This window comes from Gobio gobio (assembly GCF_949357685.1).
Source record: "Gobio gobio genome assembly, chromosome: 22".
Lineage (NCBI taxonomy): Eukaryota > Metazoa > Chordata > Actinopteri > Cypriniformes > Gobionidae > Gobio > Gobio gobio.
This window is the reverse complement of record NC_137118.1, coordinates 23,799,268-23,818,608: the sequence shown is the minus strand read 5'-3', so window position 1 is coordinate 23,818,608 and position 19,341 is coordinate 23,799,268. Positions and strand designations below refer to the sequence as shown.

At 41.1% G+C, this 19,341-nt stretch overlaps 1 protein-coding gene across 1 annotated transcript; it reads right to left on the bottom strand.

Annotated features, from left to right (window-relative positions):
- Window positions 1-12,485: 12,485 nt before the first annotated feature.
- On the bottom strand, window positions 12,486-17,773 carry LOC307118376 (uncharacterized protein; the record flags this gene model as incomplete). Its single annotated transcript, XM_079803988.1, has 10 exons — window positions 17,378-17,773; window positions 16,855-16,950; window positions 14,928-15,038; window positions 14,563-14,769; window positions 14,298-14,393; window positions 13,887-14,153; window positions 13,603-13,697; window positions 13,392-13,442; window positions 12,776-13,160; window positions 12,486-12,673 (listed from the first exon to the last, which is right to left on the bottom strand). Exons 1-10 carry the CDS (start codon window positions 17,409-17,411, stop codon window positions 12,486-12,488), a joined length of 1,530 nt encoding a protein of 509 aa, XP_079660114.1. The 5' UTR covers window positions 17,412-17,773.
- Window positions 17,774-19,341: the final 1,568 nt, after the last annotated feature.

The following is a 19,341-nucleotide window of genomic DNA, read 5'->3' as shown; positions in this document are numbered from 1 at the left end:
AAATATGATGTGGACATGATGCCTGCTGAAGACATTTTTAATAATATTAATAATCAATGTCAATGGTGAAATTGTTACTTTATGTTTTATTTTTTTCAACTTTCTATTTTCAATGACACATTATTTTGTTAACTGAGCCATAACTTGTGTAATAAAAGCCTATTCTGACCTCTGCGAAAGCCTTTAGATGGAGTGGACGGACGTCCATGATCATCTGGGCTCTGCCGGCTGCCGCTCTGCCACTCTCTCTTCCTGTCAGTCCGACCTGTTGGCACAGAAACAGAAAACTCAGAAGACAGAAGCGCTAAATGTGTAGGAAGCTCCTGGATCTGTGATTGCTAGATCCTTTGTTTTATATTAAAAATATCAGTGCAAACAAGACGATAATAATTCTGTTTAAAACAATGTTGGAGAAATAATGTCTGCAGATTGACCATTATTTGGCTTGACGCCGGAGTGATCTGGATCAGGTGATGATGGACACGGATCGGGCTCTGGCTCCAGATCCGCTGGAGGAACAAAAGACTCCACAACATCCACATCACTGAGACAACAGCAGAGGAGCGAGCGCCTCACAGCCTTACACACGTTCCTGAGGAAAGAACGAACTCGTTTCCTCTTCTTACATTCTGTGGGTTTTTCTGAAATGAAGAAAACAAAACTGAATGATTAGAAACATCTCTGACGTCCAATTAGGCAGTGATAAAATGACATAACTTACGTTTTACTTAAAAAAAAGGTCACCAGTAAAATGAAATTCAATGTGACTGTACACTGCCCAGCCTTATTTCAGTCTCACCTGTTGAGCTCGTGATGTACGAGCCTCGGCTGCTAAGGCTCAACGACTCTCTGCAGAACCGCCTCACTATATTGTCCTCAGAGAGGGACAAATATGATGTGGACATGGTGCCTGGTCAAGACATTTTTAATAATATTAATAATCAATGTCAGTGGTCACATGAAATTGTTATTTTCAATGACACATTATTTGTTAAAGGGTTAGTTCACCCAAACGCCGGCGCTACGTCATATTCTCGCGCATGCGTCGTGGAGGCCTACACGGAAGACAAGAAGAGGTTGAATAAAGGCGTTATTTTGATTTTTTTTTTGGCACAAAAACTATTGACGTCGCCTCGTAAAATTATTGTAGAGCCACTGTGGTGAGATGGACTTTGTAACGACATTTTAAGTGCCTTTTATGGGTCTTGTGAGTGTAAATGTACCAGGGTTTTTCCTACATTGAAAATTTTTTGGCGGCCGCCAAAACAAATTTTTGTCCCGCCAAAGCTTTATTTGATGAGCTATTGTGATTTATGAATGATGTAGAATAGATGCTGCGCTTGTAACTGAGTGACAGAGAGACGATCAGAGCTCCTCCCTCGCTCGCACTCTCTCTGTCTTCAAAATAAGCATTCTTAGCTTTCTAATATTTCACATATTACGTTAATAAAAATCAAAAGGTCGGAAGACCGAATCCATGTTGCACGTGGCGCTATCAGACGATGTTTTCCTTTCATTGCCGCTGGGTGTGAAATGCGCTCAAAAAACATTGACTGATTCTCTGACCAGCTGACATAAAGCATACTTTCAATAAACGGGAAACAAATCGTGTCCAGTTATGAAGTGTTTTCTGTGTGTTGACAAATCTTTCGCGATGTTCTAACAGACGGGATTCGCACACAACGCGTCTGCTAATGTCCGATTCGCAACCTAATGAACCGAATCATTTTAACGACTGGTTAGAACAACTGATCTGTCCAACACTGAACTAACGAATCAGTTTAAATTTACTCAGAACACCTGAAATGAGAACACAAGTGTGCTTACACAATTTAGCAAGAGTGGGTGTAAGAGTTAGTTTTAATTATCCAGTCTTTCAGCTTATTTATGTTCATAATGTGTAGTAAAATAAATAGCCTATAAATCACTTAGTTTAGACTGTGAGGTGAACCCAGAACAAAGTTGTTGTTAGCTAGCTGATAATTTTATGAAATTGTATATGGCAGAAAATTAGGCTATTTGTTCATTTTTTAAAAACTACTTTTTAATATTGATATGATTATATACCAAAACAATTATCAGTAAATAGTGTAAAAATGAGGAACAAAAACAAACATCAAGGTATCCCACATGAAGAAATACTATAGTATATTATAGTAAAATTACTATAGTGTTTTTGAGCCATACTATAGTAAAGATACTACAGTAAATTGTAGTATATTGTATTATATTATAGTATTTACTACACTTTGTTTATTTACTGTAGTATATTTACTATAGTACAGTTCAAAAACACTATAGTATTTACTAGAGTAATTTTACTATAATATACTATAGTATTTTTTCATGTGGGATCAAAATAAGATAAGCAAAAGTTACAAACTTTCTTTGAATTTATTTAAAATGTATTGTCAGTATTGCGCTTGCAGATCATGTGGGTAGGGGACTTTTTTTACTGTGCGTGCGTGTGTCATGTCTGTCAGCCACCACCGAAGACCATTTTTGACCCAGGAAAAACCCTGTGTACTGAATGCCAATGGAGGCCTATCTGAGGCCTTCTCAGCCATCAGCTTTCAACAAAAAATATCTTCATTTGTGTTCCGAAGATGAAGGTCTTAAGGGTGTCGAACGACATGAGGGTGAGTAATTAATGACATCATTTTCATTTTTGGGTGAACTAACCCTTTAACTGAGCCATAACTTGTGTAATAAAAGCCTATTCTGACCTCTGCGAAAGCCTTTAGATGGAGTGGACGGACGTCCATGATCATCTGGGCTCTGCCGGCTGCCGCTCTGCCACGCTCTCTTCCTGTCAGTCTGACCTGTGGGCACAGAAACAGAAAACTCAGAAGACAGAAGCGCTAAATGTGTAGGAAGCTCCTGGATCTGTGATCTGGGTCTGGTCTGGCAGCGTATCCTGGGGGCCAGTTGCATAAACTAAGCCATTACGTTAAGACAGTGTCTTAAGATCTAGTATGAGCCACTAGCAGTTAGGCAAGTCTATGTTTTTATGTAACTGATTTAAAAAAATGTATGAACAGTCTTAAAGAAAAAAAATGTATGTCTAACTTGTAAGACTAGTCTTAACGGTTTATGCAACCGGCCCAGGCCTGATCACGGTCATCAGAACACTGTCTGTCTCCAAACCTCCTGACCAGCCGTCTGAGAGAAAGCAGCTCTCCTGGATATGGAGCGGCCCGAGGCTGAAATATTTCAGTAACATAACATAACTAACGTTAAAGCACTCACCTTCTCTTTCACCCATCATCTTCGCCATCGACATCCTCCTGCAATCTGGAACAAAAACAATACAAAACACAAAACAAAACAAAACAACACACAATACAATACAATAAACTCTCCTCAAAAATACTCCTCCAAAAAAAAAGAAAACAAAAACAAAGAATTAATCAAACTCGACACTCCTAAAATAAGAAAAGAACAATAAGATAAAAGTATCTACAACTCAAAAATGTAACTCTGTAAAGGATATCTCCTGCGATGTTCTTCCAGAATAAAAGTCTCGTCTCCTCCAAACAGCTTCAAAATTTCAAGGTCAGCACAGAAAATATTCTGCAAAAGTTTGTGAAATCGCCTCAGTCGTCTCTCTCAACAACAGATCAACAACACAATCGGTGCGTGTCTGCCAGAATTCATAACAGGCGTCGCCATAGCAACTAAAACGTGAATCATTCATATGAGCGGAGCCGTGAGCGCGCATCGATCTGAACACATTTATTGAATAGTTACAAACTTCATTTGGACGTTTTCTTTATTAAAAAGTTTGAACCTGTTTCATTGACTCAGTTCAAAACTTTGATTCAGTGATTCCTCTGCATCATCATCACTCAGAAATGCTAGATGTCTGTGCATGCATCAAAATGTGTTGGTAAATACTTTGATTTATTTATTTTTACTATATTTTTGCATATGAATAAAAAATATTAAATAATGTTTCCTTGTATTAGTTTAACCTCTCAATCCGCAGTGGTGCATTAAAGGATTAATGAAATGATAAATTATTAATTTAATGCTTCATTTAGCATTTAATTAAATGCTAAAGGACCGGCCACTTAAACATCAGCATAATAAATGCAGTTACTCATCTTTCATCTCCTATCGTGCAGATCCGATCGGACGAATCCAATAAACACCAGCATGTAAGTGTAAGGGTCCACTCTGAAAAATAGAGGGGGGCAAACAAAAAAATCCTCCTTCATTTACTTGAGCGTATTTGAGTTATATTAGTAATTAATCACGTCCATTTTCAATGCAATAGCGAGTATTCTGAGGATCTCCCCTGCAGTTTAGAGTCTTCAGCTCCAGTTAAACCCTCCCAGGTCTCTCTCCTTCAATCACAGGCCTTCTGATGACTCATTATATACAGGAAGCGCATTACAGGCTCCGTGAGGTGTCAGTCAAAGCGGCTATGGTTTTGGTTGGATAAAGGCAGGCAATGCCTAGCCAATGCCTTGCCAACAAAGGTTTGATTGATGGACGTTGTAACCAATCAAAAGGCATCATCTTGCGAGAGCACACCGCAGTGGAGACTGGCACTTCTTATCAACTAAATTAGTTTTTTACACTTTGTAAATTCTGTAATAGTTGCTTTAGTTTTTCAGTAACTGTATATATCCATTATAATTAGCAGTTTATTGCAGATTTATTTGAATGAAACGCTACTCTTTACAATTACAAATCTTCTGAAATAAAGGGCCTTTTTGAAAGGACGCCTAGAGGTATTTTTTCAAAAAAGTGATTAGGCCTGTTTCAGAATGACTTCTTAAAGGGACAGTTCACCCAAAAATGAAAATTCTGTCATCATTTATTCACCCTCAAGTTGTTCCAAACATGTATACATTTCTTTGTTATGTTGAACACATAGGAAGATTACTGTGAAAGTCAATGGTGCCCCCAAAGCAGCCTGGTACAAACTTTCTTCAAAATATCTTCTTTTGTGTAGGCCTACAGGAGAACAAAGAAACTCATACAGGTTTGGAACATCATGAGGCGTCATAAGTGCACCAAATAGGCTAAGAGTTCTTTAGAATTAAATAAAATAATCAAATGTAAAATAATATAGCATGTGTTCTGTTGCAAATTCACGTACTTGATCTTATGTTTTCTTATGGTTTATTATTGAGCTGTCAAGTTGTTAATGTTGAAATAATCATTTCATGACGTATTCTTTATTTCTGCCCTTTATGCAATTGTTTTTTAGGGGATTTTTTTTTTCGGGGGTGGATATTTGCTGTCAAAGTGAGGCCAAAGTGAATGGGAGTCAATGGGATGCTAACAGCAGGTGATGGCTTGGTTAGCAATGGCTGCCCTTATGGAAGGTACACTTTCCGGGGGCTGGATTACCCCGTTGGGAAAAACCAAACTCTGGTGGTCAGGCCAATCACAGCGTGTGTAGAGTCGGTGGGCGGGCTTTACATAATGACGGTACGTCACGGCAGAGTTGCGGAGGTTCTGCGTGCCACTCGTAAACACAGAAGCTGGCGAACAGCGGTCTTTTGAATCGGCTTTGGCCGCGACTCTGGAAGACTTGGAGTTAAGCTTGGAGTTAAGCCGTAGTCAACGCTTCTCGTTTACTTTGAATGGGTGACGTCATGCGTTGCCGAACTGAATTGTGGGTTCCGTTGCGTCGCTTCACTCGCGTTGCAAGCATAGGTTGCAAGCGGCAAAAGTTGAAGATTTCTCAACTTTTCAAGCACCAACGCAGGTGTCATCAATCAGATCACCCTATGCAAATATCCTAGAGCAGACGCTAGCCAATAGCGTTCGTTTAAAACACTGGTGAATGAAGAGTGAAGAACGATCTAAAATGGAGGAAAAGCTAATAATTGCGGTGGGTAATCACCCGGTCCTTTACGACCAATCATTGTTTACATACTGGGACACAAACCGGAGAGACCAGGCCTGGAAGGAGGTGGCAGAGACGGTTGGAGAATCTGGTATGTATCATGCTTGTATTCTGTCCGTGTACTCTGTTTATCATTGAATGACAGGCAGCATATCATATCATGTGTGGATCAAATAGGCGCTATCGCCCAGCCAAATGAGAATAAAATATTAAAGTGATCAGTTTTCATACACAAAATAATGAATTACATTTGAGTGGAAGGTGGATTTGACCGTTTATCTGTCAGTTGGCTGGTAGATGGTAAACGCTTAAAAAAATGTATTTATTATGAACCTTGCATAATTGAAATCTATACCAGAACCTGTTTTATTTGGCATGTTTAATTCAGTTCTTATTTTAATAACTAAACAAGTTTAAACACTTGAGCAACACTTGTTGTATTTGAATGAATTGTTTAATTTATTTACATTTTTGCATGTCAGAGGATACATGTAGGACCCGATGGAAGTCACTGGGGGACAGATTTAGGAAGGAGAAGAAAAAAGAAAGGGAAATGACAAGGAGTGGGGCAGGGTCGCCTGGGACCCAACCCTGGCGTTTCATGGCGGTGTTGGGATTTCTCACACCATTCCTTCATGACCGTGAGACGTCCAGCAACATCCCCAGACGACCTCTGCCCCCTTCACATCAGTCCATCAGTCCAGAGCCAGAGGAGGACAGCCAGGTCAGAGAAGACAGCCAGGCCATCACCCAGCAAGCCCCTTCAAGCAGAGGAGATGAGGCAGGCAGTGACACAGGCAGGCAGAACCTAACAAAGCTCTCAAATACATTATTATTTCAGTACTATCAAGGAGGGTTAAGTCATTTAGAAAATCAATGTCAATCTGTGTAGAGCTGAACCATATGCTGCAAAGTTTAGGCCACACAACCGTTGACACCTAATGCGTAATAACGTTATATAATAAATTATTTCAAAGAATGATTTGACATTAAAATCATGCCATGTTCATTGATTATCAATTGTTGCTGTAACTATGCAGGCAGACAGACAGAGCAGGAGGAAACTGTCGAGATCAATGACAAGGGTAGGAAGAGAAAAAAAAAGGGAAATGTCTTCTTTTGAGAGAGGACTGTTGGCAGCAATTGAGCCCCTGACGCAGATGACCACGCTGCCACATCCACCACCACCGCCGCCGCTCCAACACCAGCAGCAGATGAAGACGAGGTTTTCTTTCAGAGCCTCTTGCCGTCCCTTCGTAGGCTTTCTGTGCTGAGGAGGGCCAGGCTTCTGCACACACACACACATACATATTACATACATACAGCACTAAAATAAACATATAAAATAATCGTATGGCTGTATTGTTTTCTCATGTTCATATAGAATAATACAGTAAGTATTTTAAATTTGTCGTATCATACAGCGCTGTCGACGCAATACAATCACTTAAAGGGATAGTTCTCCCAAAAATGTAAATTCTGTCATCATTTACTCACCCTCAAGTTGTTCCAAACCTGTATGAGTTTCTTTGTTCTGTGAAGGCCTTTGTATTTTCTCTCCAGTGAAAATCTGCTCAAATCATGAATGTATTAGTTGAAAACAGGGCTGAAAGGGCAAAGGCTATGTACATTATGACATGGTGATGAAAATATAAAACCAACATGTTAATTTAATGTAAAAAATAATTGTTTATGACACTTGGAATCTGCACTTTTAAGAAAAATATAGGTAGCTCTTAAAAGAGCTTTTGGGTTTTGTGGCTCTGAAAAGAGCCTTTGGCGTATTCTATGAATTCGGCTGCCATGGCACTGCACCCTCCTGGTTGAAGTAGTAGGCACAGTACGTCTCTCGGAGTTGGATAGCTCTACGGGTGGCATTGTTGGAGCCCATCCTTGGTGCATCTCGCAGGGCCTCAGGAGCTGAAGATGGCTCAATGGTGTGTTCAGCTCTGTGTGCGCATCTTCTCCCCCTTTCCAGCAGGGGCGGACTGGCCATCTGGCGTACCGGGCGTTTTCCCGGTGGGCCGCTGGACAATGTGGGCCTGCCCGTTGCTACGTAAATATATGAAGAATAAATTATAGTAAAACTACGTAGCCTATATCCTTCCGTCAGCCCAGACGAATGGCCCGCGCAGTCCTCTTGAGGCAAAACTCCATGCAAAACTCTAATCTATAGCCTGCTCAGTCCCAGTGTCTCAGTGGTGTAAAAGCGCTCGTCAATGTCAAAATGTTTGCGATATCCAATCAAATTCAACGAGGCGGCATTTACTGTGCACAGCAGCCGAGCAGCGCGGGCGACACTTGAATGCGAGCCGAGGTAAGAGCTGAATAAGAGTCAATGGGCAGCAATATTTCCCAACTGTTAACGATTTTAAAAATGTTAAACGACGGACATTAATTTCCAGGGATGTAAACTACTGTTGAGCTTTCAGAATGAATCCGATTATAATGCCTTTTACGTTATTCGTCGTCAAAGAATGCACAAAGAAACATTAGCGTAGGTGTCGCAGTTTTCAGCATATCAGAGGGAATGTTTGTCTTTCTGTTTCCAGGCTTTCTTCAGTAATTTCACAATCATTTTCAAATGATTCATAATACTCAAAATATCTTTCTCATATATCATGCTAAAACTGGCAACTTTCATATTCAAGTGGCCAATGGAAAGTGACATATGAAAATAAATATATAATTTGCTAGTTACATGCATTATTTTACACACTGGTAATCAAAAGTTTGAAATAATTAAGACTTCTTAAATTGTTTTTGAAAGAAGAAGGCTGAATTTATTTGATCAAAAATACAGTAAAACCACAAATATTAAGAAATATTGATACAATTTCCAATAGGCCTAGTTGTTTTCTATGAGAATGTATTGTAAAATGTAATTTATTTCTGTAAAAGCTGACTTTTCAGCATCATTACTTCAGTAAGTGTCACATGATCCTTCAGAAATCATTTTAATATGCTGTATTTTTCATATCATTTTTAAACTCTTTTCCACTATTTGAGCTCAATTCCATAAAATTACAGATGTCTAGATACTTTAGCCACTAGAAAGGCACCCTAAAACAGTCCACATTCTGCACTACATCCTAAGTCTTCTAGACCAGAGTCCTGCACGGGTGACGGGTGACCCGCGAATATTGCTGAAACGGGTGAAAAACATCCTACTGTGTCGGATACGGGTGCGGGTCGGACAAGGGAGAACACGGGTCTAAACACGGGTTTTAAACAGTCACGTGCAAACGAATATAGGCTTATATATAAAAATATATGCATGTATATTGTAGATGTGTTCCTAAAAATATGCATATAAAAAAATATGACTTGCCTGTATTTCAAGTTGATTTTCAAATCCATATCAGTTTATTTGTTCTCCTCCCAGGAGAATCACAACCGCGCGCGCGCTCTGCCTGCACTCGTCGAGATGGATCATGAGGAGTTGAAGAAAAGATAGCCGCAAATGTGGAAGTTCATCGCTGAGGAAGCACGCAGCTAACTGTGGTAACAAAACCAAGCACACGCAGTTCAATCGAACAGTATTTTTGTTATGGTTCCTGAGTTTAGTCTCTTAATAACACTGTCTTAGTAGCCGACATTAAGCCACTTTTGTACTTTTGTACATAGTATACGTTATTAGTATTATGTTTACTGAGTTTGGTCTCTTAATAACAGTGTCTTACCTACATTAAGCCACGTTAAGCGTTTTAGAATGTCCCGAAGTTGTCCTTAAGTTAATGGTCGTGTAATAACTTATGTATGCTGGCAATAAACATTTTTGTAAGTGTGTCTGTAGTAAACGTTGTTTGTACGGGAAGAAGGAGGCGGGAACCGGCGGACAATCAAAACATTTAATCAAAATAAAATGGCGGCGACAGCCCCTCACGGTCGACTGCCGCCTACATACAAACAAACACAAAATGAAAATAAAAAGCTGCAGCCCCTCACGGACGACTGCAGCGAACACAAAATAAAACATAACACAAAATCCAGGCCTGGTCCTCTCTCGTCCCTCACTGTCGTCGCTCCTCCTTTATAGTCCCTCACTCCTCCGCGAGGGCCGAGATCGCTGCGGCGCGCAGCTGGCGCTCATCCTCCCTGATGTGCGCCGCCTCGTCCCGCCCTCACGGTCCCTCGGCCTCGCTGCTCGCCACATACCCCCAACGCCCTTCGCAGGCCGACGGGGGGGGGGGGGGGGGGGGGGGCGATCACGGCGGCCGCGGGACCTGGGGGTAAGAACAGCGAGGTGAGAGAACGGAGCGGGGAGCATGAGGAGCGACAGAGACGAGAGAGTGGAGAGAGGAGAAAAAAAAAAAAAAAAAAAAAAAATTCTGGTCTGGTTCCCAGACACACTGCCGCTCGGTCCTCAGCCAGCCGAGAGGCTCTTCCTCGCGGTGCCATGCGGTGGTACTGGACGGCCGGTGGACGGCTCGACACTCCTCCGCCCCCTGGCGGCCGGCGGTGGCTCCTCCTTCTGAGGGCGGCCGGAAGCGAGTCCCCGTCCCGCGCTCCCTGCTCCTCCCCAACCTGGCGGACGGCAGCGCTCCGGCTCCTCCCCAATATGGCGGGCGGCAGCAGGCTTCGGCTCCGGGCAAGCGCTGGGGACTCCTTCGCCCCCTCGCGGACGGCAGCCACCCCACCTCGACCCAGGGGCACGGCAGCGAGCTCTCCGTCCCACCGACCTTCATCCGCTCCAGCACCACCGCTTCACAATCAAAACATTTAATCAAAATAAAATGGCGGCGACAGCCCCTCACGGTCGACTGCCGCCTACATACAAACAAACACAAAATGAAAATAAAAAGCTGCAGCCCCTCACGGACGACTGCAGCGAACACAAAATAAAACATAACACAAAATCCAGGCCTGGTCCTCTCTCGTCCCTCACTGTCGTCGCTCCTCCTTTATAGTCCCTCACTCCTCCGCGAGGGCCGAGATCGCTGTGGCGCGCAGCTGGCGCTCATCCTCCCTGATGAGCGCCGCCTCGTCCCGCCCTCACGGTCCCTCGGCCTCGCTGCTCGCCACAGTGTCTATAATGTAATATGCTAAACTGACTTTATTGCGGGTGCGGGTCGGGCGTCGGTTCTATTTTAAGCGGGTCGGGTCGGGTGCGGATTTTAATTAGTGCTGTTGTCGGAGAAGGGGTCGGATGCGGTTTTAAGCACTGCGGGTACGGGCGGGTGCGGGTTTACAAAATCGGAGCTGTGCAGGACTCTGTTCTAGACAATAGCATTTTATATGGTCTGATTTTATGGTAGGTATTGAACTTAATGATATTAAACTACAGTGTATGGAAAAGAGAAATCAAAATTTGTATACTAAAAAAAATAAATACAATTTGCCATGTGCACCAGGAAAGACAAATTATAAACTGAAGAAGTATGCCTGTCATTCAGTATGATAAGCATTTCAATAAAACAATTCATATAATTCATATTTTTGAATAAATAGCTTCTGTGTTTAAAATTGCCCTGTGTATAATGAGCTGGTGGGTTTATGGTGAGGTGTGTTGCACACCGGGTGTGATGGGCCGCTTTGTGCCAGAAAGTCCAGGGCCACTTTTTTGCCCCAGTCCACCCCTGCTTTCCAGTGTCTTCATGCGCAGGAAGTTGTGCAACACACATGTGGCCTTCACACACACCTCTGCAACCTCTGGACTGGTTGCAATGACACGGGCGGTACATCCGCCACCGAGCTGAGAGGATGCCAAAGGCGCACTCAACTACCAACCTAGCCCGGCTGAGGCGGTAATTGAACACCCTTTTCTCTGGTGGGATGTGATGTCCAGGGTATGGCCGCAAGAGGTTGGTCATCAGTGGGAAGCCCTCATCCCCTGCAGATTGACCATTATTTGGCTTGACACCGGAGTGGTCTGGATCAGGTGATGATGGACCAGGATCGGCTTGGGTTCCTGTCAGGTCGGGGTTGGACTTCTGGTCAAGTCTCGAGCTCAAGCCCTCCACCAAGGACAGCAAGTGTTATCTCCTATCCAATACAAAGATTATATGAACATGTGAACTCATGAATGTTTTTTTTTTTTTTAGCTGATTTACAACAGAACTGAATTCTTGCAATTGCATCACTAATTGTGTTATTTTCCTGTTTATTACTGTGAAGCTGCTGTGAAACAATCTGTATTGTATAAAGCGCCGTATAAATGAAGCTGACTTGACTTGACTATAACAAGAACATGAACACAAATTTGAAAACCTCACTACAAATAATCCAGAGTTGAAGATAAATGATATTAATCCTACTCTGTCTGTTACACTACCTCACACCTGAAATCACTGATCGAGTGAATCTCCTGAACTTCTCCTGAACTTCTCCAGATCATTTCTAATCCATTCATGTTGTAACACCTGCTCTAACGTCGGCCGTTTCGTTGGATCCCGGGCTAGGCACTGGCTAATCAGATCACTGCATTCTGTACACATTTTATTAAGGAGAGAGCTGGTTAGTCATGATGACCATGTGACACGAATGTTGGCAATTATGAAAACAGCATCTGGTGAACTATAAACTGAATGCATTTCAACTTGAAACATCTTACATACTTCACCTTTACCTGTTTCTAAACAGAGCCTTTGCTTTATGTGTGTGTGTTTATCGATATTCTTCACTCACCTTTGGATAAGTTGGAGTTCTGAAATGTAACTTTGGCCTGTGTGATTTCCGTTCTATTGCCAAAGGGAGAACGTCCGTTAACCATCAGGTACAACAACACCCCTAGAGCCCAGACATTTGCTGGGACGGCGTGGAATCGAGATTCTGTGAAGACTTCAGGTGGGCAGTAAGAAGGTAATCCTGTGAGCAAGACATTTTTGCACATTGTTGAGCAATTTCTTCAAAGCATCAAATAATCAGAAAGTCACTACATCCAGGTTTCCACACTCCAAAAATACTCACCACGGTATATTTTTGTCTCGTAGCCATCACCACTAAGTAGCTGACCGCAGCCAAAGTCGATCAGCTTGAGCTCTAACGTGTTTGTCTTCACCAGGAAATTCTCTGCATGAACGTCATTATGAAAAACGCCATGCTCGATGCAGTGCTGTACCGCCAGCGCAGCCTGTCGCAGGATGACCCGTGCTGTTGTTTCATCCAGTTGACACGAATGACGAATGATGAAGTCCAGCAAGCTCTCGCAGGGGTCAGGGAACTCCATTATGAGAACGAATGTCCGAGGATGTTCAAACCAGTCGTACAGTCGGACGACGTAGGGGCTTATGGGTTCATGCCTCATCATTAGCAGCAGCGCCACTTCTGTAACGAGAGGTTCGGGATGCCCGGGCTAGAGAAAAGTAGTAGACAGAAGGTTAGCTGGGTAAAAATCTGAAGAAAACCTATCATTTTTAAATGTACTTTTCTTTGATCTTTACAGACACGATCATCAGAGCCTTTCCAGGTTTATTGATCTATTACATTTACACCTAATGCTTCCTACAGGTGTATTGACTACAGTAATCAGCACTTAAACAACAAACAGCACTTAAACAACAAATACAACTTTTGACCAACTTACAATATCAAGATAACGATCATTGTCAATCTTGTGCATCTGCTTGATGGCAACCTGCAAAAAAAAAAACAGCGTTCAATAACGGTATTCAAGCGCCTGACTTTGCACATAACATTTACGATTTGAGCATCTAAGTATTAACCCATCTGTATTAAGAATGTTTTGATGCATGCAAGAGCAAAAATGTTTGTACAATTCAGCAAGATTGCTTTACCTTTTTGCCATCAAACTTCCGTGTTCCCTTGAACACTCTCCCAAAAGTTCCGGATCCAATCATCTCTCCCACGTTATAGAGAGTCTCAAAGGAGTCTGAAAAACAAAATATGAGAAATGTATGAGCTTGCAAACAAGACGATAATAATACTGTTTAAAACAATGTTGGAGAAATAATGTCTTTAATAATTTTAATAATAAATAATACTTTTACTTTAAAAAAAGGTTCCCAGTAAAATGAAATCCAATGTGACTGTACACTGCCCAGCCTTATTTCAGTCTCACCTGTTGAGCTCGTGTTCACCGGTGAAGCCTCCATAAGGCCATTTGAAGTCTCCGTTGGCTCGACGGGAACTTGACCTGGCAGCGGATGGCACATCCACTCTTCGTCGCTCCAACTGCCCTGTTCGTTTCGGCTATCCGATCTATCGCCACTCCACCTCCAATCGACGATGTACGAGCCTCTGCTGCTAAGGCTCAACGACTCTCTGCAGAACCGCCTCACTGTATTGTCCTCAGAGAGGGACAAATATGATGTGGACATGATGCCTGCTGAAGACATTTTTAATAATATTAATAATCAATGTCAATGGTGAAATTGTTACTTTATGTTTTATTTTTTTCAACTTTCTATTTTCAATGACACATTATTTTGTTAACTGAGCCATAACTTGTGTAATAAAAGCCTATTCTGACCTCTGCGAAAGCCTTTAGATGGAGTGGACGGACGTCCATGATCATCTGGGCTCTGCCGGCTGCCGCTCTGCCACTCTCTCTTCCTGTCAGTCCGACCTGTTGGCACAGAAACAGAAAACTCAGAAGACAGAAGCGCTAAATGTGTAGGAAGCTCCTGGATCTGTGATTGCTAGATCCTTTGTTTTATATTAAAAATATCAGTGCAAACAAGACGATAATAATTCTGTTTAAAACAATGTTGGAGAAATAATGTCTGCAGATTGACCATTATTTGGCTTGACGCCGGAGTGATCTGGATCAGGTGATGATGGACCAGGATCGGGCTCTGGCTCCAGATCCGCTGGAGGAACAAAAGACTCCACAACATCCACATCACTGAGACAACAGCAGAGGAGCGAGCGCCTCACAGCCTTACACACGTTCCTGAGGAAAGAACGAACTCGTTTCCTCTTCTTACATTCTGTGGGTTTTTCTGAAATGAAGAAAACAAAACTGAATGATTAGAAACATCTCTGACGTCCAATTAGGCAGTGATAAAATGACATAACTTACGTTTTACTTAAAAAAAAGGTCACCAGTAAAATGAAATTCAATGTGACTGTACACTGCCCAGCCTTATTTCAGTCTCACCTGTTGAGCTCGTGATGTACGAGCCTCGGCTGCTAAGGCTCAACGACTCTCTGCAGAACCGCCTCACTATATTGTCCTCAGAGAGGGACAAATATGATGTGGACATGGTGCCTGGTCAAGACATTTTTAATAATATTAATAATCAATGTCAGTGGTCACATGAAATTGTTATTTTCAATGACACATTATTTGTTAAAGGGTTAGTTCACCCAAACGCCGGCGCTACGTCATATTCTCGCGCATGCGTCGTGGAGGCCTACACGGAAGACAAGAAGAGGTTGAATAAAGGCGTTATTTTGATTTTTTTTTTGGCACAAAAACTATTGACGTCGCCTCGTAAAATTATTGTAGAGCCACTGTGGTGAGATGGACTTTGTAACGACATTTTAAGTGCCTTTTATGGGTCTTGTGAGTGTAAATGTACCAGGGTTTTTCCTACATTGAAAATTTTTTGGCGGCCGCCAAAACAAATTTTTGTCCCGCCAAAGCTTTATTTGATGAGCTATTGTGATTTATGAATGATGTAGAATAGATGCTGCGCTTGTAACTGAGTGACAGAGAGACGATCAGAGCTCCTCCCTCGCTCGCACTCTCTCTGTCTTCAAAATAAGCATTCTTAGCTTTCTAATATTTCACATATTACGTTAATAAAAATCAAAAGGTCGGAAGACCGAATCCATGTTGCACGTGGCGCTATCAGACGATGTTTTCCTTTCATTGCCGCTGGGTGTGAAATGCGCTCAAAAAACATTGACTGATTCTCTGACCAGCTGACATAAAGCATACTTTCAATAAACGGGAAACAAATCGTGTCCAGTTATGAAGTGTTTTCTGTGTGTTGACAAATCTTTCGCGATGTTCTAACAGACGGGATTCGCACACAACGCGTCTGCTAATGTCCGATTCGCAACCTAATGAACCGAATCATTTTAACGACTGGTTAGAACAACTGATCTGTCCAACACTGAACTAACGAATCAGTTTAAATTTACTCAGAACACCTGAAATGAGAACACAAGTGTGCTTACACAATTTAGCAAGAGTGGGTGTAAGAGTTAGTTTTAATTATCCAGTCTTTCAGCTTATTTATGTTCATAATGTGTAGTAAAATAAATAGCCTATAAATCACTTAGTTTAGACTGTGAGGTGAACCCAGAACAAAGTTGTTGTTAGCTAGCTGATAATTTTATGAAATTGTATATGGCAGAAAATTAGGCTATTTGTTCATTTTTTAAAAACTACTTTTTAATATTGATATGATTATATACCAAAACAATTATCAGTAAATAGTGTAAAAATGAGGAACAAAAACAAACATCAAGGTATCCCACATGAAGAAATACTATAGTATATTATAGTAAAATTACTATAGTGTTTTTGAGCCATACTATAGTAAAGATACTACAGTAAATTGTAGTATATTGTATTATATTATAGTATTTACTACACTTTGTTTATTTACTGTAGTATATTTACTATAGTACAGTTCAAAAACACTATAGTATTTACTAGAGTAATTTTACTATAATATACTATAGTATTTTTTCATGTGGGATCAAAATAAGATAAGCAAAAGTTACAAACTTTCTTTGAATTTATTTAAAATGTATTGTCAGTATTGCGCTTGCAGATCATGTGGGTAGGGGACTTTTTTTACTGTGCGTGCGTGTGTCATGTCTGTCAGCCACCACCGAAGACCATTTTTGACCCAGGAAAAACCCTGTGTACTGAATGCCAATGGAGGCCTATCTGAGGCCTTCTCAGCCATCAGCTTTCAACAAAAAATATCTTCATTTGTGTTCCGAAGATGAAGGTCTTAAGGGTGTCGAACGACATGAGGGTGAGTAATTAATGACATCATTTTCATTTTTGGGTGAACTAACCCTTTAACTGAGCCATAACTTGTGTAATAAAAGCCTATTCTGACCTCTGCGAAAGCCTTTAGATGGAGTGGACGGACGTCCATGATCATCTGGGCTCTGCCGGCTGCCGCTCTGCCACGCTCTCTTCCTGTCAGTCTGACCTGTGGGCACAGAAACAGAAAACTCAGAAGACAGAAGCGCTAAATGTGTAGGAAGCTCCTGGATCTGTGATCTGGGTCTGGTCTGGCAGCGTATCCTGGGGGCCAGTTGCATAAACTAAGCCATTACGTTAAGACAGTGTCTTAAGATCTAGTATGAGCCACTAGCAGTTAGGCAAGTCTATGTTTTTATGTAACTGATTTAAAAAAATGTATGAACAGTCTTAAAGAAAAAAAATGTATGTCTAACTTGTAAGACTAGTCTTAACGGTTTATGCAACCGGCCCAGGCCTGATCACGGTCATCAGAACACTGTCTGTCTCCAAACCTCCTGACCAGCCGTCTGAGAGAAAGCAGCTCTCCTGGATATGGAGCGGCCCGAGGCTGAAATATTTCAGTAACATAACATAACTAACGTTAAAGCACTCACCTTCTCTTTCACCCATCATCTTCGCCATCGACATCCTCCTGCAATCTGGAACAAAAACAATACAAAACACAAAACAAAACAAAACAACACACAATACAATACAATAAACTCTCCTCAAAAATACTCCTCCAAAAAAAAAGAAAACAAAAACAAAGAATTAATCAAACTCGACACTCCTAAAATAAGAAAAGAACAATAAGATAAAAGTATCTACAACTCAAAAATGTAACTCTGTAAAGGATATCTCCTGCGATGTTCTTCCAGAATAAAAGTCTCGTCTCCTCCAAACAGCTTCAAAATTTCAAGGTCAGCACAGAAAATATTCTGCAAAAGTTTGTGAAATCGCCTCAGTCGTCTCTCTCAACAACAGATCAACAACACAATCGGTGCGTGTCTGCCAGAATTCATAACAGGCGTCGCCATAGCAACTAAAACGTGAATCATTCATATGAGCGGAGCCGTGAGCGCGCATCGATCTGAACACATTTATTGAATAGTTACAAACTTCATTTGGACGTTTTCTTTATTAAAAAGTTTGAACCTGTTTCATTGACTCAGTTCAAAACTTTGATTCAGTGATTCCTCTGCATCATCATCACTCAGAAATGCTAGATGTCTGTGCATGCATCAAAATGTGTTGGTAAATACTTTGATTTATTTATTTTTACTATATTTTTGCATATGAATAAAAAATATTAAATAATGTTTCCTTGTATTAGTTTAACCTCTCAATCCGCAGTGGTGCATTAAAGGATTAATGAAATGATAAATTATTAATTTAATGCTTCATTTAGCATTTAATTAAATGCTAAAGGACCGGCCACTTAAACATCAGCATAATAAATGCAGTTACTCATCTTTCATCTCCTATCGTGCAGATCCGATCGGACGAATCCAATAAACACCAGCATGTAAGTGTAAGGGTCCACTCTGAAAAATAGAGGGGGGCAAACAAAAAAATCCTCCTTCATTTACTTGAGCGTATTTGAGTTATATTAGTAATTAATCACGTCCATTTTCAATGCAATAGCGAGTATTCTGAGGATCTCCCCTGCAGTTTAGAGTCTTCAGCTCCAGTTAAACCCTCCCAGGTCTCTCTCCTTCAATCACAGGCCTTCTGATGACTCATTATATACAGGAAGCGCATTACAGGCTCCGTGAGGTGTCAGTCAAAGCGGCTATGGTTTTGGTTGGATAAAGGCAGGCAATGCCTAGCCAATGCCTTGCCAACAAAGGTTTGATTGATGGACGTTGTAACCAATCAAAAGGCATCATCTTGCGAGAGCACACCGCAGTGGAGACTGGCACTTCTTATCAACTAAATTAGTTTTTTACACTTTGTAAATTCTGTAATAGTTGCTTTAGTTTTTCAGTAACTGTATATATCCATTATAATTAGCAGTTTATTGCAGATTTATTTGAATGAAACGCTACTCTTTACAATTACAAATCTTCTGAAATAAAGGGCCTTTTTGAAAGGACGCCTAGAGGTATTTTTTCAAAAAAGTGATTAGGCCTGTTTCAGAATGACTTCTTAAAGGGACAGTTCACCCAAAAATGAAAATTCTGTCATCATTTATTCACCCTCAAGTTGTTCCAAACATGTATACATTTCTTTGTTATGTTGAACACATAGGAAGATTACTGTGAAAGTCAATGGTGCCCCCAAAGCAGCCTGGTACAAACTTTCTTCAAAATATCTTCTTTTGTGTAGGCCTACAGGAGAACAAAGAAACTCATACAGGTTTGGAACATCATGAGGCGTCATAAGTGCACCAAATAGGCTAAGAGTTCTTTAGAATTAAATAAAATAATCAAATGTAAAATAATATAGCATGTGTTCTGTTGCAAATTCACGTACTTGATCTTATGTTTTCTTATGGTTTATTATTGAGCTGTCAAGTTGTTAATGTTGAAATAATCATTTCATGACGTATTCTTTATTTCTGCCCTTTATGCAATTG